A 19,896-nucleotide genomic window follows, 5' to 3' on the forward strand; every position below is an offset into this window, starting at 1 on the left:
TATTGTATAAAACATTCAATATTAATAGAAAAACAAATTAAAATATTAAAATAGAATATTTAAATAGAAAAACAATTAAAAGCGACTTACGCATTGATGTTTATTGTGAGTTAGCAATTGTATTATCATCGACGTTTTAGTTATAAATCCGTCACTGCTTTACCCCACTTCTCATTCTTGTTTGCGGTAGTATAGCACAGTAGTAGTAGTACACGTCGCCACGTTACGTGCAGCTTTCAATATTTCTTCTTCCGCTCCCATCATTATGCTTGTCGCCCAAGTGTGCTGACAATTTTTTTTATCAATTCTCTTTTAACGTAAAAATTGCTTATTTACGTATTTTTCAGTAATTTTGGTTATTTTGACTCTAAATTTCTTTTCAAAATTCTTTTCTTTTCTTTTTCTCTTTTCCACACTTTACGTCCGCTTATATATCTTCGTACGTTTTATTACGCTGCTAGAAAAAAAAACACTTTATTGAGAATTATTATTTAAAGTTTATTAGCGCGAGTTTGATTCCGTGATTCAAACTTACATCTTTTTAAATCACCAGTCAATCGAGTTATCGTTCATTGATCACGTGACATAGCGTAAGTCACGTGACGTACGACGTATCAGCTGATAAATACTACGTTCGTACATGCGCAAGCTGACATCTTCTGAATGTCCGGTTGGCGCCGTATGTTAGGTGCGTTGATCGCAGCTGATGATACAAGTTGTCAATGTTATGAACAAAACATCTGATTTGTGTGAATACGAAGCAAATCTTGTGCGTCTTTTTACATCCGACGACGGAAGGAAATGACAGGAGCGGCTGGAATTGAGAGCATCTAGGTACTAATCGAAGGGTACCCTCGAACAAATCAATGGCATAAATGCGCTCGGCTATCAGTGTTATTCTGTCGAGTCCGGTGCCCGACAACAAGATGTCCCATCCCGATTACGAGCAAACTGCCCACGATCACGCTGCTCTTCTGCTGCTGCTGAGACCGATCGGCACGCAGATCAAGCCGAAGACGGTCAGCAAATTATGTGAGAGAATCATCAAGGCTGGCAGCAGGTTCTCCGTGTCAGATTCCAGTGGCGGCACTCGGGAAATCCTTGCCAGGTTCGTCAGAGAGCATCCCGTGGAAAACAACGACTGGGGAGACTTTCAGACTCATCGAAGACTATTGGGTCTGATTACGTTTGGCAAGTATGACAATCAGGCTGAGTTGAACGAGCTGTGCAGAGTGCACGAAACCCTGAAGGTGAAATATGTTAGCACACTATATGATTCGCGAGCTGTTCTCTTTGGTCCTGCGGAATCGAATGGACGCCACGAGCCACCACTAGATTTTACTACACCTAGCAATTTCAAGACACGAGCGGTGTTTTACGCAGATGAAACGTGTCCTGATCTGGAAGTACAAATAGCCGAATATCTTAATTTTCTTTTCTGGATTTTGGAGTCGAAGAGATTGGAGCGTTCTAAGGAAAGAATAGACCGTGTCTCTCTTCTGTTAGCTCCTTTTGAAAAGAAAGATTTTATAGGATTGGATCTTGAGTCTAGAAATAATAAGAAAAGATGCGTGGGTCGTATGACAAAGCATTTAGGAGACCTGTGTCTTCAAGCTGGTCTTCCAGCTGATGCATTGAACAATTATAATTCCGCAGCCAACATTCTGCAAGCAGTTAATGACTGGCTGTGGTTAGGAGCAGCGTATGAAGGTCTGTGTGCTGCTTCAGTTTTAGTTCTTTATCCTAATATGTGTCGAAGTCTTCCATTGCAAAGAAATTCCTCCTTGCAGGAAGGAAGTCCAAGTAAGCAAAGGTATGAATAATTTCTAAGAATTATTTAACTTTCTTTCACAAAAGTAATTTTATGAAAATTTGAATTAGAATCTGTTAATGCAAAACTTGCTTGAAAAATATATTAATAATTTCTTATTTTATATAGACGAGGATCACAAGCTGTCACAGTTCTGCCATCTCCACCTAGTATAGAGATAGTAAAGTCTAACATGCCACATATTTTGCTACCTGAAGAAATATCTAAGAAATATCGTGAAGCTATAGTACATTATAGTAAATATCAATATGCAGGTATAATTGAAACTGAAGCTAGTTTCAAAGCCACAAGAATCTCAATAGAACAGAACTGCACCTTGCAAGCAGCATCATATTTAAATAATGTTGTTCTAATCAATTTACCTCTCAGTGAGCAAGAAAAAGTATGTAATATAATACAATGTGAATAAAATTTCAAGATATATCGAAGATTTAGTATTACACACTAAAATATTTTAGATTGATCGATTTACTACATTATCAGATTTGTATACAAGTTTTGGATTTGATAGAAAAGCTTCATTCTGTTTACGATTAGCTGCCACACGTCATGTATCACAAAATAATCCCAATCCAGACTGGCAGCAATGTTATAACTTAATGCTACAAGCTACATCCGGTTTTAAACTATCTTTAGATCCCGTTGATATGCCACCAGGTAATTAGAGGATTATTTAATACATAAGTGTTAGATAATCAAATAAAAAATTTTATGCAAAAATTCTAATTATATACTCTATATTGTTTTGTTTACATGTTTCTACTTTCTTCTTTTGTTCTTTTTTTTTTATAGATGGACAAAGGGGATGGCCTGCTATACAGATTCAAATAATAAACGAACTTGTTGCTGCTGCGAACAGAATGGGTAATCCTGCACTTGCTACAAGGCATTTGACATTTTTACTTCAGACAATGTACAATCATCTGACATCCAATGAACGAAAAGATACCGCACTACAGCTTCAAAATGTATCTCAACAGTGTGAGGGCGCACCCGTTCCCCTTGTATGTTAACAAGAATATAATAATAATATAACATAACATAACGTAACATAATATACGTAAATATAATTTATTTTTAAAATAAATATTATCTTTTATAATAGGTTTTAGATTCTGGTACCGTCATACCACCGGCTAATTTGTTAAATATACCAAAAACAAAATTGTTTACTCTGAAAAACATGCAGCCACATTTGCAGCCTCAAAAAATAGAAAGAGTAAAAGAAGATCATGGTCCATTTTTGTTTACTCCAATTAATTTTGGGTCGCTAGAGCGCAAAAATACTTCGAAAAGTAAAGTTGGTACGTGTATGCATATACAATAACATGGTTTTAATCAATAATATTACATATTTATTTATTTGGGAAACGTTTTGTCACAATAGATTATTTATGGGTGGAAGGAGACATTTGCGAGGTATCGATGCAGCTCATAAATCCTTTGCCGTTTGAACTGCATGTGTCAAATATGAGACTCTTGACGAATGGTGTGGTATTCGAATCGATACCGGAAAGTATTAGCCTGCCTGCTGAATCCGGACCAATCGCTGTTACGTTAGCAGGCAGACCTAAGGAAATTGGAGACTTAGAAATACTTGGATTTAGCACACACACGTTAGGAGTTAAATCTAACTGTAGATTGAGACATATGGAGGGTATGTTACACCCTCAATATACGGTCGAAGTCATTCCAGCTTTACCAAGAATTGATGTCGCAACTAGTCTGCCTCAAACTGCTAGTTTTAGTTCGGGCGACAATATAGTTACTAGCGCGAGCATATCGCTTTATGGCGGTGAAAGGTACGCATCTGTTGTATGTAAGCGCTATAAAGTTTTTTAAATATATATTTGTATCTATCTTTACTTATATGTTTAGTGCCGAATGTACCGTTACAATAACGAACGGCGGGCAAGTTCCTATTGAAATGGTCGAATTATCAGTACAGTCCGCCTTGGACGCTGCAACCGAAAGTAAAATTTTCAAATGGAGCGACGAGAATCTGAAAACACAATTACCTTTACAAGCGGGCAATAGTGCGAGTCTTACTTTATATCTTTATGCAGCGACAGATTTTGTAACACCATCGATTAGAAATGGTAAATTACAATAATTTTTTTTAAGTATTTTTCTCGATTTTTAAAATACTGTTTCATTTTTCAGATATTATTAGCAGTACCTGTCTTAGTCAGCCAAGCAGTTTAATGTCACATTCGGGCCACAGTTCTTTGCCATCTAGACTTAGTTCTCCATCTCATCATACAAAAAGACAATCTGAACTCACTTCCTCCTTTAGATCGGGAGTAAGTTCGCATTCCGGCCATTCTTCCTTGGCAAGCACGCGTTTGTCAAAACTCGCAGTACCTTTGCACACATCTAACATTATCGAGGGCCAATTAAAAATCAAGTATTCAGGAGGTGCAGGTTTAGTAGCTGGTTATTGTAGAACTTCGTCTGTTTTTATAACTATTGAGATGCTACCTAGTGTGCAAATTACTAATTGGGATGTACTACCAGCCGAAACGTAAGTTACGAAAACACAATGTTCGTTAAGAAAAAAATGTTTATTTGCATATAATATATATTTTCTTGTGCAATTATCAGTGTTTTTCTTATAAGTAAAGAGTTGCGTTTATAAATATTTTTTAGACCATTGCAATTTTATCTTGTATTGGACGTGACAAATATGACAAATCATGAAATGGAACTGCATTACACGCAAAATAAATGTATATACATGGAAGGTAAAGAACCGTGTAGAATTCCTGTTCCAGTTGACAGATGTCCGCTTAGTAAATTGTCTACGGTAATGAGAAAGAAAGATACGATCTCTCTATTGAAAACACATTGTGACATAATGATATTTTATCAATTTTTTTTTTTTACAGTTGAATGGTGCCGGTGATCTCAGTGAACTCCAGAAAATATGTGCTGAGCACATAGCCTCGCTAGTCGACTTGCGCTGGCAATTATTAGGTACCGAGTCAACGGGAAAAGCAACTCTATCCGGTATTACGCTAACTCAGGATATGTTAGATCTAGTCAGAATGAGTCCTCTACAGTGGGGTGTGTACATGCTGTTCGTTATATTTACATACACAGATATGGAAGTATATAACATAAAAAAGTAATATATAAATGAAATTTTTTTCAGAAATAACAATTAACGATAATATCGTAAAAGCGCAAGATGAACTGACTTATGCTCTGGGTGAATGTATCAGTGTCGGTGTGGGAGTGTGCAATGCTCTAGAACATCCGCTAAATGATCTTATGTTATCTATTAATTTCTACCAGGATCATCACAATGGAGTAAATAATTATCAATTAGAAACAAGATTGTCTATAGCCGGAGCAAATAAAGTCATGCTACCTGTTGTAAGTCGCAATTTTTGTAATCGTACATATGCGTATTTTTTTGTATTGTCATAAATAAACAACAGTTGCAGGAATACGGCAGAGCTTATCACGAGTGTCGAGTGGTATTTTTCACAGCTGGTCAGTATAAAATCGATATTCAATGCAGTAGTAAAGAATCCGCTCCGACCTCTCCAATACTCTATTCCGAACTCGTAAATGCCGGTCATACGTGGCGTTACATACCACCCATCGAAATAACCGTCGACGATTATTAATACAAGTATTCGTTCATGTTTATAAATATCATATTAAATTGTAATATTTGTAAAAAAAAAAAAGAAAAATGTATTAATTATATATAAATATGAAACTTTTACTTTAAATAAAAAAACCCCATGAAATATTTTATGATTTTTATTGTATGTAGAAATATAGTTTGCTTTTAACAAGTTATGTATAAGCAGAGTATAAAAATATGATTTTACTTCTTATTCGATTCTGATTTGATTTTTTTACCTAGAGGAATCATCTCCATCTCTTGTAAATTTCTCCTAAATTTTCTATAAAATTCGAGCACAGCCGTATTAGCCCAAACTTGTTGACTATTAAAATCTAAAATACGTAAACTCTGTAAACTCTGAGCTCTCGAAAGTGCCACATAAGATTGACCAGCGTCAAACACTCTCGACAGGCACATTTCTACACAGTCTAAAGTTAAACCTTGACTCTTATGAATCGAAAACGCCCATGCTAATTTCAATGGAATCTGTTTTCTGTGCACGAGAGCACCAGATGTAGTTTTGATAGTCCATTTCTCGATTTTTGCTTCATATTTAGTACCAGATCGTAATTGAATTATTGGTATATTATTTTTAAAATCGATAACAACACCTCGAGCTCCATTTACTAATCCGCTACTAACATTTATATTTTTTAACAGCATAACTTGAGCGCCAACTTTCAATAGTAATTTGCCAGGAACAGGCAGATGCTGATCTAACATATTTGTCATAGAGCTATCGGAATCTACCGCTGTATATGTTTTAATTTCACCTTTTAATTCATTTAACTGAAATTCATTAATCTCATCAGCTTCTTTAACATGCGAACACAGTCTAGTAGCTAAAACTCCGTTACTTTCAATTTGCTGTTTTGCTGTTTCTTTCAAAGTATTTACAATATCATCCGTAACTCTACCTATTCTAATGTTATTTAATATCTTCACAAATACCTCATCTTTTTGCCTATGGACTGTTCGCAACTCGTAATTAAAATGAACGCACTTCTGCCAAGCCTCACTTTGAAAGCAAAATTTTGCTTTCTCAGTCTTAGATACAGGTGGTAACTGAAAGAAGTCACCACACAAGATTAATTGTATTCCTCCAAAGGGTCTTTCTGTTCTACGTACATGTCTTGCCACAGCCTCAATTTTGTCAAAAAAATCACCATCTACCATAGATATCTCATCTATTACTAAATGTTTTGTTTTTCTCCATACTGAAGTTACCGATGGACGGGAAGCCAATTGAAAGCATTTCTCCAGAGTCGCAGTACCCAAACCAATGCCAGCAAACTGATGTAAAGTAATTCCTCCAATGTGACAAGCTGCTACTCCAGTGCTTGCTGTAGCCATTGTTACATCAGGAGGTAGAGCAGAGATTATCTTCTTCAGTAGAAACGATTTGCCAGTGCCTGCACTTCCAGTGAAAAACACATTTTTTCCAGTGAGCACTGCATTCAAAATTTTACTTTGCTCCTCATTCAATTCTCCTGTTGTAGGATTCTCATATAGCTTTTTTGCTGCCTGTACTTTAGGAGAAGTATCACTGAAATGTTTCCGCTTCTTGGTGGCACTCGGTGATGGAGTGGTGATAGTCGCACGTGATATAGACATAGCTTTCTCCTTTGCTCTGTTGATTTCTGTACTAGTGGATGGACTAATATCTTCAGTACCTGATTGCATGTTTCCTAAAAGCTTTTCTTTCAGAGGATTCTTCATCGTGTTTTCATCTTGACCAGTTATCTTAATATATATAGTCTTCAAGAAATTTATTAAGTTAGAAGACGGTGCATTAGACAAAAACAACGTGCAGTTCTGTTCCTTAAACTTGATGGACGCTTTGCCCTCGGACATAAATTTGTTAAAAACCGAGATACCTTTCAAAGGTAGTTTTGTTCGTACATTCCCTTTGTCCACGTGTATCTCGATGAACAACTCTCGCTGATTGTTCCGAGTCAGGCGTAGAGTCGCCGTTCTATGACTTTGTTTTCTCAAAACAGATCCTTGAGGACTTAACCATTCTGCGATAACGGTGCATGTTAATGAGCAGCCATCTGACTCCATGACTGAATTTACAAAAATATAATCGTCTTCTGAGAAAAAATATTTCGAAAGGTTCACTCGACAAAACTCACGATTCTATTAAATATTATAATTCTACAGATCTCAACAGTTGATCTCATTCAGATACGATAGGAACGACTGTAACAACCAAACCAGAAAGCGCGCGTCTTCACGACAGGTTGTACAACTTATCAAAAGTTACACCCTACTTGAACCTAACCTAACCAACCACGTAGGCGGCTCGCGCTTGACCATCACCGGCTCCGAGCGCCGATCAAATCACTACCAACTATACTACCCAGCCGGGCGGCCGATGACGCACGGCGCTAAGCACGACGGCATATGGATGCAAGCGTCGTTGTGCAACAACTATAGGAACATTGACGCTACAGATAAGTCGCTCTTAAAGTACTTCGCGGCGTGTTGTTTTCTTCGCGGCGAGACATCGGAGATATTGCCGGCGCGGCGTACGAATTTGTTGCTCCGTCATTCGCGGCGTGTTGCATGCATCACGAAATAGAACCACACGGTGTGGATATAGTATACGGAAAAGAACCCCTCATAGCAGACTCACTGACAAGCTGCTTGTACACATGGCTAAGTAGTTGCACCACCGTGGTCATAGCGTTGGCAACAAGACAATAAAAGTTATTATTGCAACGTATCTCTGATATATTTTGATATTAAAAACAAACTTTCATTTTATGTTTACAAGTTGTTTGTTTTTTATATTAATCGAAGAAGTCTATGTGTGAAAGAACATGCGGCAAATCTCTCTCTTTACATTTATGTAATTTTTCTCTGAATAAAATAGTTTAGAAATACTCATTTTCCGATTTGTTTTAATATTTTACTTTTCACCTTTTAATCTATATTCTAATTGTTTCAACTTCTTTTACTTTATAAAAATGTGTGAACGTAATCATACAGTTGGCTAAAGTAGACTTAATATTTAACTTTTGAAAACAACTCGAAAGAAGATATATATTTGCACTCCAAGCCTCATTATTTATCAATGATAATTTGATGAAGTTTCAGTGCCAAGAACTAATGTGTTCGACGCATTATCATAATGATAACGTTAATGCTGTGATCGTTCATTACGTATTCCCCTTTCTTTGTTAATATTGAAATATAAAAAAACCTAGCACTTTCTTGGTAATTTGTTTGTAGATATAGTGTGTTACTTGTTAACAATTTCATCGAGGGAATACGTCGATTAGTTTTAATCTAGATAATAGCGTCCTTGCATTTATAACCAACTCGTCAACATTACGTTTGTTACGGTTTTTTTTAGCGTTTCTCAAAACGCGCGTGCGTGATTAAACAAATGTAATTATTAAATTTTAATATAACAAGGACTCGTAAAAATATGACGTGTAATTAATATACAAGATGTGCTAAATAAGTTTTTAATATTTTAAAATCGCAAAATGCGTCAGATTCACGATCATTTTTAAAATGCCAAAAAAACCGTTTTAGGATTAGAATTAATAAATCGAATTTGTGAGAATTACTTAATTCCACGTGGACATCGCGGAACCGATGCTGCCTACTTAAGCGATTTCTAGCGCGCGATCTAGATGCGCAAGATGACAATAGCCGCAATTACATATCATTACTTTATGCGCTGCATCCCAAGGGGTGACAAGTACCGATCGAACAGCGCCATGGTTACTTTAGGGCTAACAAACGATCCATCCTCGACCGACACACGAACCGACCGGCAGTTTTGAGCTTAAACTCGTCGGGGCTGGACAGAGGTATTACGGGAAATTCAATAATGACGCTTTGCGCGTTTATTCGAGAGACAAGTTTGAGAAAAAGTTGAAGACGGAAAACATTTTTACAAGAAACATCCGCGTTTTAACGCCAAAGTAAATGCCGATAAATGTAAATGATAATTCTTCAGATCGCGATTGATGATTTAACACGTCATGTTCCGTTCGTCGTCAAAGTTTCAAGGGCGCGCTAAGAGCAAAGTGCGAAAAAGGTGGCGAATTTTTCACGCCACCGATTTCGAATCCCTAATGAAACCCAGTTTTACGTTTTGCTTCATGCTCGGGTTCTTCCCCTACAAGATTCACGCTTCTACTTTCGAATTCTCGAGATCGCGCTACATCGTGTCGAGCATCTTCATCTGCATCTTTTGCGTTTACGCACTGGTGATGTTCTACGAGTTAGACATCGCCGGCAACATCAAATTCGGCAGTATGCCCGATACTCTTCAGAGTAACTGCTACTACTTGCTGGGCTTTTTTATCACTATCGTTACGTACATCCTGACTCGTCCGCGGATGCGTTTACTGCAAACGATATCAGACATTTCCTCGAGATTGCCACCGGATACATTTCAGAAGCTCTCTCGTCTTATCCATGCCAAAGACATCATTGGTTTCTTCTTTCTGCTCGGAATGTTGCCGAAGTGTTACTCGGCGCACTTTCTCGATATCATGATCAAGATAATCACGTTGTACGTGACGCTGCTGGTGTTCCAAATGGACATGCTGTACATGAATTGTGTGTGCGTGATAAAGGCCTGCTTTCAGAGAATCAACGACAATCTGACAAACCTGCGTGAACTCTTAAAGAACGACGAGCCGCATCTTCTCCGTCGAATCTATCACGAGCAAAAGAATCCGTTTCTGTTGATGGAACTCAAGGCGTTGAAAAAGCAACATCTAATGGTCAGCGACACTCTGCAGCTGCTGAACACGATTTTCAGCTTGCAGCTCCTCGCTACTATAGTCCTGACCTTCGCCGAGATCACCTTCAGTCTGTATTTCTACATAATTCAATGGAGGGGCAATGGTGTGTCTATTATAAACCTTGAAAAACAGATCTGGTATCAGTACTTCATTACGTCTATAGCATACTATTCGACGAAAATAACATTAATAGTGTGGGCCTGCGAAACCGGCAAAGATCAAGCCTTGGAGATCGGTACTACCGTTCATGACGTGCTTATCAGCACGAGCGATAAGCAAATTAAAGATGAGGTAGCGATATTTTATTTAATTTATGAATTTATTTTTACACTTGTGACTAATTCGACACACACACACATTTTAGAACTTATCTACCACTCAAATTTTTGTTTTATTTTAAAGTTTACGAGATTTGTATTTTTGAGATATTTTCGAGATTTGTATTTTTAAAAAATGGATCTCAGTTTGTTATATTTCTATTTTAATATCCTGGTATGTCATTGTGCATTTCTTGCAATCTGACGTTGCAGTTGCAGCTGTTTTCTTTGCAAATATTACATCGCGACAACATATTCTCTGCGAAGGGTCTTACAGTGGACGCGACACTTCTCACCGCAGTAAGTAAACTATTACAATCGTTTGTCTTCTCATTAATCATCTATTGTTTACTTTGTGATTCTGATTGTAGATAGTGGGTAGCATTACCACGTATCTGTTGATTTTAATACAATTCATGGTATCGGGGGATGATTGCAATGGGAAGCAAGCCTCAAATAACACTTTGAAGAACTAAATTATTTAAAACTGATGACATAACACGTAATCAAAAATATATGTACATATATGGGAAAAAAGTAAAAAGAAATATTATATATTTTGAACTCCTTAAATTTATACTGAATCTTTCTCTTAACTGTGTTTTTTGCATTACAATTTAAATAAATTATTGTCAATACTTAGAGTAACTTTAAAATTCCACTTTAAGTATGCAAAAATATAATACGCAGAATTTGTTAATATTTCAATTTCTGTTAGATAATATCACATATGCTGTTCTATGTCGCACATACATATCCGAGCACATATATATCCGAGCAGTTTAATATATAATGCAGATAATGAATAAAAGAATAATTCAAATAATTCTTTCGTTTCATTGACGCCATATCGGCGGCGATACCAATGCGGAAATTCAGCGATAAATGCAATCTTCGAGGTCTAAAATTATCTTAACGCTAACAGCGTAGGAGTGGATTTGCGTTGCAAACTCGCAACATGTAAAATTATCAAATGCAATTTCTTCATAAATATTTGCATTCTTGTCGCCAAATGTTTCGTGAAAAATAAACTCTTGTTTATTCTTTATTACTTTGCCACAACGGCATGACGCTGTTCCTTCTCTCCGAAAACTTGTACAGTTTTAATTTTTCGCGATCTAAATTCATTTCGAATGAATTAAGTAATATCAAAGTTTTCATTCTCATTTTAATGTCATCAATATATTCAGATTTTCTCATTTGGAAGTACGTATGGAAGTTGTGTATGCAAACTTTTATGCAGAAATGTATCGAGTCCAGCTTAATTGCGAAAAGGGGTTAAATTGCCGTCTCTTCTGTATTTATTAAAACAAACACAAAAGACTTGAAAATCTATATTCAATATTATATGATTTTATCGTTTATATGATCCTACATTAGTTTAAAAAGTAATGATAACTTTCTGTCTTCTTCTTCTTCTGCATTGACTGACACTTACCAAAGGAAACAATAACGAGAGAGAGAGAGAAATAAGTTTGTATGGAAGCGACACACAGTAAATTATTCGTTATATTTGGAGCGAAGGATGAATTATGTTGACATATTATCCACATATGTGCAATAATAATAGATGTATTAAGTCCACAACGGTTTGTATTATTATTTACTAGCGATTCGCCTGCGACCGCGGCGGCCTCGAAAGTGACGTTTTCCATTCAAAGCGGAGACATGGCGGCAACAACAGCGTTACCATGATCTATTGCTGTCAAGGTTAATGTTTTCTACTGCGCGACAATATCCGTACGTAGGCTCTCTCTCTTTCGCAAAGGTTAATTAGGACTAAAAGGCTAAATGCGTTAATGATTCCAATCCTCTTTTAATGCACGAATATCGGGTCACGGCGGACGGTATGACGCGTGTATCTGTCGCGCGCGCGCGCAAAGTGGATTCTACCTTTTCCTCTTTTGCAGCTATTTATAAAATATTATAATTTTTCTTCTCAGAAAGCGCAATTCTTTTTTTTCCTTTCCTTTACTTTGGTCTGCCGCAAGAAAACTTTTTTAGGCATGATGTCCAGAAAACACGACACGTGACGCAAAACCTGAAATGTCAACAGTCATAGAATTATACGAATATTAACTAGGAGTAAGATATAAGGAAATTCCGTTGTGCGATACCTGTTATATAATGCAATGATAAATAAACTGAACAAAACGACTTCTCTGCGCATACACCGACAATTATAACTTTGTATCAATCACTTGACCCACGTGCGACTTTGATAAGAAACACGTCCACGAAGTGAAACGCACATTACACACACGCACACATAAAGCGTCCCAGACTTTTCGTCGAGTCACTTTCTGTGCGCGAGATCGCAAACTTGCGATATAAACGCGATGACCTCTCGTGACATTCCTTTCTAAAGAAAGATCTCCGAATTTGCCAGAAAATTCATGGAGACAAAAGATCGGCTCTCTCCAAATGTGCACCTTGGTGCCGAATATGGCGCCGATTCACGCGCATACAATCCTTATAGTGCCAAATCGTACATAACAGCATCTGTATTACACGACTGCGCACACAAAAGCTATAAATGCATTTACGTGTTTGCACAGCGTGATAACCGTACTCGTATCAATCATCTGCGCACCGCGTACGTACATTGTGGAACAATGAATCGGTTTTGCGAGAGGAGAGAATGTTTCCCTACTACGCGCTGTTTCACTCCGCTCCGTGAGCCAGACCGACAGGTGAAAGAGAACTGCGGATGGAGGGGGAATCCTCTCTTCTTCTCTCGGCAAAACCGATTCATTGCTCCGTAACGTGTACTACGTACACGACGGAATCTCAAGTACATCGGGCAACGTGCGCTGTGATTCTTTCAAACGGAATGCGCGGAGTTCCGTTCTTTTGTCTAATTCTGGCGATGCGCGAGGAGGAGGAGGAAGAGAAGAAGCAGGAGGTTGCAAAGCAAAAGAGGAAGAAAAAGACAGAAAGAAAGGAGAGCGCATCGCGCGAGGTACAGCGAGCGTAGGCGATCACGCGATTGCGCGACCGCGTCTTTTCGCGCGCTGCGGCGCCTCTCTTTGACCGATACGCAATTCGCAATTGTCAGTGTCGCGCCAACCGTTGCGCCGAGTGAACGTTCTTGGATGTTATTCTCTCGCGTCGTTTCTCGAGAGCGATTTAGCAAGTTGAAATTTTCTTCGCGGATATTAAATAAAACGAAATTTCGTCTCGAGAGTGACAACAATTAAATTTTGTTCTGAGCGCGGACAAGTGAAGAATTTGTTTTTAGTTAAACGATAAGATAAGAGGAAGGAAAGAAGATATCTAGCACACGTATAATCTTACATGTGGACAAGTGTGTTACATTTTCCTCATAAGAGAGAAATTACGAGCGTGCCAAACGAACTGACATATGCCGAATTTGCCGCGATTAGATAAAGCGCATGACGAAAAGCATGTGAAAAGTGCAGATGCACCGGCGCAACGACAATCGATGCAGAAGCGCGGCCTCGCCCGCGGATCTTTAAATGTCGTCTGCTCTCTATCAGAGCACAAACAAGCTGTTTTCGCGCTCACGGCGACGAGAATCAAGGAAGACTCTGGGATAACACAAACAAGCGGATACGTAATAATCGTGCGCGCGAGTGCGATGCGGTGATTTCGATTCGTATACAAGAGAGCGCCGTCGATCCACGACACACGTTGATTGTTGCGGCTGCGCGTTTGAAGGAGGTGTGAAAGGGCGCCTTGTTGAAATTTCTTCCCCGTAACGATAAGGTAAGTTATCGTTATATACTCTACGTACATTTGTTTCATCCACGGCATTTCTCAGCTGCTATTTGTACGCGAGTTCGATCGCAACGCTTCAATTTACGCGTCGAATTAAGTTAATTATCGCCATGTTCGAGAATCGAGTTTTTTTTTTTTTTCACCATCTTATCTTTAGTTAAACTTCATCACACATAACGGGAATGTTCGTAGAAAGTTTCCTACAGAGCGTGAAAATGAAAGTTATTGCCAACGAGAAGTTAATATATCCCAGCGTCATAAAAATTTACGATTGCTCTTGAAGCAATGTTGATTCAACGTGAAAATTTGAATTTGAATTATGATTCTGATACATATTAAATTGAAAATTATATTATAACGCAATATTTTTATATTCTATTTGGAAACTATAATAAAGATACCATATATTTCTGTATCGAATTTATCACTTGTGCTTTAAGTTCGTAAAATGTTGAAAAAGTCTATCTCGATTACTTGAAATAATTAGTATTTTTTGAATGAAAAATTACGTGATTTTAAAAAATAACAATTCAATCAAGAAAACAATAAGCGCTAAAATAACATAACAAAGAATTCGATTCGCATGCTATATTTATGTTGCTTGCAACTGTTGTATCGTCAATTCCAAGCGAGACGACGTGAAATGTGGATAAAACCATTTGGCGCGCACTTTGCGGAATTGTTAGGGTTACTGTCTCTCGTAAATATAAGTGCGTGACTCGTCTAACTCGCATACGAGTAACAATAAAGTTCGTTCCAATAAAGTACCGGAAATATTACACATCTCACTTTCAGCAAACCTATTGGCGATTTGTCATAGAACTTTAGATCGAATCGATGTTTAAAAAGTATGTTTATTTCCAACATGCCATACGTTTTTAACATCTGCTTAAAAATAGTCTGAATAAATTTCTGGAAAAAATCTCAGGTAATGGTGAAGATATTGTAAATATTTGAAATTATGTTAACATGTTGATTGAAAAAAAAAAAACGGAATAAACAAAAAAATAAGTCATCGCCGCGTGTAAGGGAAGTCAGTGAACTTTTCGCCACACGACAGCGTTATAGACGTGGTAGACGTTTCCGTAAGACATGCTCGAGCGCGCAATAGCGTCTTCGAGTTACATATATTAACCCTTATGTTAAGAGAAACTAACGAGAGAAAATTTATGAACTTGTGCGACAATAAGTCGTCCAATTTTGTTGGCAGTACGCATCCGATCGTTTCTCATATTTATAATAATTTCAGACACAATGCTAGTAACAAGAACTAGTTAGGAATAAGAATTATTGGCATAGTACTGCTAACAAATGCAAAAATCATATAGTATATAGTGCACAAATCGTACTATATAAATGAAAGAAATTTTAAATAACAATGTAGTAAAACCAGCAACGTGAAAAGCGTTATGTTACAGAAAAACTCTCAATTTTGTGACTATTAAATATACATTGTGATTACACAACGTATGTTATCACAATGATTACACTATGAGGTTAAGTCAACTACGTAAAACGTTGAAACAACTATATGTTTACTTTAGTTATCGTATTTAGAAACTGTTTCTAATAATCTTCTTTCGTAATCGATTCTTTTAATTATCTTTCTCATTTAATTCCAATTTCATCTTCACAAACACGGAGTTAAACGTCACGAGCGACGTCAATCATTATTTAATTCGCACTCATTGCTCGATCCGTGTTTATTATCTCGCAGGCTTGTGACGTGACGTGTATACAACTGCGGCAGCGGCGGAGGATGCGAAGTGCATTGAAAACGCGAGACAAATTGAGTCAACTTGCGCTGATATTGCCGTTCGACAAATTTGGCGCAAATAAACAATCGACGGCCAGCATGTGAAATTAATTCGCTACAGAACGTATTTGATTTCTGCGCCTCGAAGCGATCTGTTGTACAAGTTTGTTTGAATGAAAAGTGCGAATTCGCGACAGGTAGCGCGCGTACTTCATTCTCTCACAACGGTGAAAACAATTTCGCGAATTTCTTGACGTACACGTGCACATTTGACGTATGTATGTCGAACGTACGCGACAGTAGTTGGGCGGTGCGTTTATCATTGTCGACGCATTTATTATCCATCGTGCAGCGCGACATAAAAACGCGCGGCGATTAGAAACGCTCGGAAGTGAAGTATGGTATCTGTGCCCGCACGCGAGAAGCCTATATCTTCAGATTTGAATAATGGAAAAACAGGAACATTATTTTCTCTTTATGTAGAATTTTGGAGTTACAATTAATGTTCAGTAATTGTGTATTGATTTATATTGCAACCACAGAAATTTTTATATTAGCAGCAAAATCATCTGGAAATAAAAATGCGGGACTCCGTATATTTTACTGAAAATAGCAACTCATACCAAACACACATGGCGTTTCTCTTTCTTTTGTATAATTTTTTTTTTTTTTTCTTTAATTCCCGCTTCGAGAGATCCGCCTCCGTTCACTCCGATCGCACGACCTTGCCCGTGATAGTCATTGTCGCGATACCACTCGATCGGAACGAAACCGGCATCGAGCGGATATGATTCGTTCGGGAGGGAAAAAAGACGTTGTAAATACAACGCGCCTTTTGTGTTAGAATTAATCGATTCAGTTTTCTCCGAGGTCGTTCGATGCGCTACGCGCAACATACGCGCGAGCACAGATAACGCGCTTAACTATGTATAATTTGTCAGTTTAAATTTAATGTACGCAGCAACGTGTATATATATATATGTACTCTCGCACACACAAAATGGAATTGGCGCGAATATTACAATTTAAAATTCAAAATAACGAACAGAAATTATTTCAATACTGTTAAGTCATGTGTGTTCACATTCGTACGAGCATCTTGTTTGCGCGATCGGAGGTTCACTTTGCGTCAGCCCAATTTGCGTTCTTTCTTCCGTGCGCACTCGCTTTCGCAAATTACGAACGATATTGATTTTGCGCAGTTCGCACTTCCAATTGCGCTGTTAAGGCTTTCCATTTATCTTGTGCATCTCGATTGCTTCACTGTGCATTGCTTAACATCTTTCTCTCTCTCTCTCTCTCTCTTTCTCTGGCTATCTGTGTCTTTCTTGGAGCCCAATTGCGACGCAATTCGGAGAGTTTGAGCGTGCAAAGAGTCACGACTAAGTTCTCTTCGATTTACTTCAAAGGTGTTTTAAGTCGACGCTACCTTTCATTCTACGTGTGAAGACATTAATTATGCGAGAGGAAAGAGTGCAACACGCACAACACGAATGCACACGCGTGCTGTGCTTCGCACGCAAATGGCGACCCCGTTGACATCACGTGCCGTGCATTTACGTTCTTGTTTTTCCTCGTGATCAACACGAGTCACGAACCTGATCAAGATACGCATTTACCCGAAATATGAAAAAAAAAAAAACAAAACAGAATGAAAAGAGAAAGTAAACTATAGACTTTCATCCACAATCTTATCTATATACGTATATATACATATGTAAATATAAAATATATGTGTACATATATATATATATATATATATATATATATATATATAAAATATACATATAAGATAATTATGTTTATATTATAAAAAACGATCACACACACATCAACTCTTTAGAAATTTGTATTATATATGTTTGTTATTTTACTGACTCATATACTTAAAAATATCTAGTATTTATTACACCAATATCTAGTTTTCTTAATAAGTTTTATAAATACCGTTCCGGCAAAAAGAACAGGCAGTGTGCAGGCAAACTCGGAACTGTACAAACTAAAGTGATAGAACTGAGAGACATTTGTAAGTAAAGTTTTGTGTCTGGTGTAACATTGTGTTTAGCAAAATTGTTTTTTGGAAAAGTTGTGCTTTCGCGCATCTTACAATATAAACGCGCGCGCACACACACGCACAAACACACACCATCTTTAATTTAAAATAATCACATCTATATCAATTTAAAAGTTACGAAAAAAATTACAGTTCATACAATAAAACATGTAACAGACAGAGAAAAAAAGTTTCAGAGGTCAGAGTTTGAGCGATGCGACATGCCGAATGCTCATAAAATCGCCGATCGTGAGTGCGAATTTTCATTCAATGAGCTTTCTTTCTCACAAAGAAACGGATCCACTCGCGAGAAAGCTCTCGTACGCGATGACAGGCTGTTTTTCTCGAAGCTGCGTAATGGCGCGAGATGCACCAAGCGCGTTGCAGCCGGCGGAGATAAAATCGGATCTGGGTTGCGGACACGCGCGCGAGTCGCGAGCGTGTGAGTCAGTCGGACGACTGTATGTACGTCGCGTCGCGCACATCGTCCGCTGGAACAAACAGAATTATTAGACTGATGCACGAATAACGATGCCGCCGCGCTTCGGCATTGACCGATGCGTATTTTTCTGCCGGATGAGTGTTTTCCGTCGTCTCTTATGTAAGACGCGCAAAGAACACACACACATCGCAAAGAGAATACTGTAATACATGTGTACATATATATATATATATATATATATATACACATATATATACATATATATACATAAAATATATCTTCCTAATACAAAATTTTTTGATTGTTAAAAAGAGAAGAAAAAGAAAAGGAAATTAAACCGCATAATCGGCCCGACACGCGCGATCGAGGACTTACGTAATTAAATTTGTCGAGAAAAACAACTTGATATAGCGACGGAGATACACTGCTCGCACGGAATAATTTTTATACGTATTATACTTTCCGAGCGAGTGATTGCATAAAACTTTAAGAGATCTGTTTGTCTCGTAAATAAAAAAAAAACAATTACTGAATATAGCCGATGATTCATTCTAAAATCTTAAAACAGAATTGCTACGTATAAATAAGATAATTACATCGGGTGAGTTTGTGACATGTACTTTAAAAAATACTTATGTATATGCGCTCTGTGTTTTTATTAGTTTATAATTACATAGCATTTCTGCTGTCTACACTGCGACGAATTCACAGACGTTCCGTCCGTTCGTACCGAATCGCTTTCATTAGCGGCGGCGATAGTTAAGATCCTCTTAATCATTTGTACGTTGCGCTCTGTTAGATGTTCGATTATTAAGCCTGATCGCAAAGGTGGTGGAAGGAAACTTATTTACCGCTCCTATAACATATGTGACGACCGTAATTGTCCGATCGTTCCTTACGCAAAGTTAAACGTTCCATTTACCTTATCAAATCGATGACTTTCTTGGGCGTGATAATGTCGTCTCGCTTGAACTTTAAGATTAGCTTCGTGATGGATTTTCTTGTCGTTAGAATTACATAAAAGCCTTGATGTTTTTTTAACCTTACAGCAAATACTCAAATATTTTCGATCCCGATAATTATGCGCGTTTATAAGCCGAGCGGTATACGCGGCTGTGTCGGTTATCACGCATGACGAGACATTTTTTTTTGACGTATCGACGTAAACAAGTAACATTTTTTTTAATGAACGCAGAACGACGATTCACACTCACCTACGTGCTGATAATTACACGCGATACACAACACCGAGTGCTTCATAGGTTTCTAATAAAGATATCATCTTGCGCGCGTTAAAGAACGCACGGTTTTGCCACAAATCTTTGGTGACTTACAATAAAATAA

General features: G+C 37.6%; 4 protein-coding genes across 6 annotated transcripts in view; 3 read left to right on the forward strand and 1 right to left on the reverse strand.

The window, feature by feature from the left end:
- The first annotated feature begins 619 nt into the window (after window positions 1–619).
- On the forward strand, window positions 620–5,556 carry LOC109855792 (protein brunelleschi). Of its 2 annotated transcripts, none has more exons than XM_020430404.1 (12): window positions 620–1,813; window positions 1,940–2,213; window positions 2,290–2,488; window positions 2,624–2,835; window positions 2,937–3,135; window positions 3,219–3,633; window positions 3,710–3,930; window positions 3,995–4,355; window positions 4,481–4,637; window positions 4,720–4,897; window positions 4,986–5,209; window positions 5,281–5,556. In XM_020430404.1, the coding sequence occupies exons 1-12, from the start codon at window positions 876–878 to the stop codon at window positions 5,464–5,466; spliced, it is 3,564 nt and encodes a 1,187-aa protein (XP_020285993.1). In that variant the 5' UTR covers window positions 620–875; the 3' UTR covers window positions 5,467–5,556. The 2 variants fall into 2 exon arrangements, with proteins under 2 accessions (XP_020285993.1, XP_020285984.1); XM_020430395.1 differs by having other exon boundaries at window positions 621–1,813; window positions 5,275–5,556.
- A 6-nt stretch (window positions 5,557–5,562) lies between these two features.
- Window positions 5,563–7,726, reverse strand: LOC109855810 (ATP-dependent DNA helicase PIF1). Of its 2 annotated transcripts, XM_020430440.1 has the most exons (2): window positions 6,600–7,726; window positions 5,563–6,536 (listed from the first exon to the last, which is right to left on the reverse strand). In XM_020430440.1, the coding sequence occupies exons 1-2, from the start codon at window positions 7,533–7,535 to the stop codon at window positions 5,673–5,675; spliced, it is 1,800 nt and encodes a 599-aa protein (XP_020286029.1). In that variant the 5' UTR covers window positions 7,536–7,726; the 3' UTR covers window positions 5,563–5,672. The 2 variants fall into 2 exon arrangements, with proteins under 2 accessions (XP_020286029.1, XP_020286019.1); XM_020430430.1 differs by having other exon boundaries at window positions 5,563–7,726.
- A 1,746-nt stretch (window positions 7,727–9,472) lies between these two features.
- On the forward strand, window positions 9,473–11,036 carry LOC109854811. Its single transcript, XM_020428287.1, has 3 exons — window positions 9,473–10,534; window positions 10,774–10,860; window positions 10,932–11,036. Exons 1-3 carry the CDS (start codon window positions 9,473–9,475, stop codon window positions 11,034–11,036), a joined length of 1,254 nt encoding a protein of 417 aa, XP_020283876.1.
- Window positions 11,037–13,554: 2,518 nt separating this feature from the next.
- LOC109854989 (receptor-type guanylate cyclase gcy-4-like) overlaps window positions 13,555–19,896 on the forward strand; it is a 31,342-nt gene continuing 25,000 nt past the window's right edge. Inside the window, exon 1 of the mRNA XM_020428703.1 lies at window positions 13,555–14,289. The gene's annotated coding sequence lies outside the window, so the exon portion shown is untranslated. The remainder of the gene's footprint in view (window positions 14,290–19,896) is intronic.

This window comes from Pseudomyrmex gracilis, unplaced genomic scaffold, assembly GCF_002006095.1.
Source record: "Pseudomyrmex gracilis isolate BER0280 unplaced genomic scaffold, ASM200609v1 scaffold_3, whole genome shotgun sequence".
In the NCBI taxonomy this organism is placed as follows: Eukaryota; Metazoa; Arthropoda; class Insecta; order Hymenoptera; family Formicidae; genus Pseudomyrmex; species Pseudomyrmex gracilis.

Coding starts and splice junctions, on each gene's coding strand:
- LOC109855792 (XM_020430395.1), top strand. CDS start 876: ATGCGCTCGGCTATCAGTGTTATTCTGTCGAGTCCGGTGCCCGACAAC. Junction 3,136..3,218: donor TACTTCGAAAAGTAAAGTTG/GTACGTGTATGC, acceptor TTGTCACAATAG/ATTATTTATGGGTGGAAGGA. Junction 4,638..4,719: donor CGCTTAGTAAATTGTCTACG/GTAATGAGAAAG, acceptor TTTTTTTTACAG/TTGAATGGTGCCGGTGATCT.
- LOC109855810 (XM_020430430.1), bottom strand. CDS start 7,535: ATGGAGTCAGATGGCTGCTCATTAACATGCACCGTTATCGCAGAATGG.
- LOC109854811 (XM_020428287.1), top strand. CDS start 9,473: ATGTTCCGTTCGTCGTCAAAGTTTCAAGGGCGCGCTAAGAGCAAAGTG. Junction 10,535..10,773: donor ATAAGCAAATTAAAGATGAG/GTAGCGATATTT, acceptor CTGACGTTGCAG/TTGCAGCTGTTTTCTTTGCA. Junction 10,861..10,931: donor ACGCGACACTTCTCACCGCA/GTAAGTAAACTA, acceptor TTCTGATTGTAG/ATAGTGGGTAGCATTACCAC.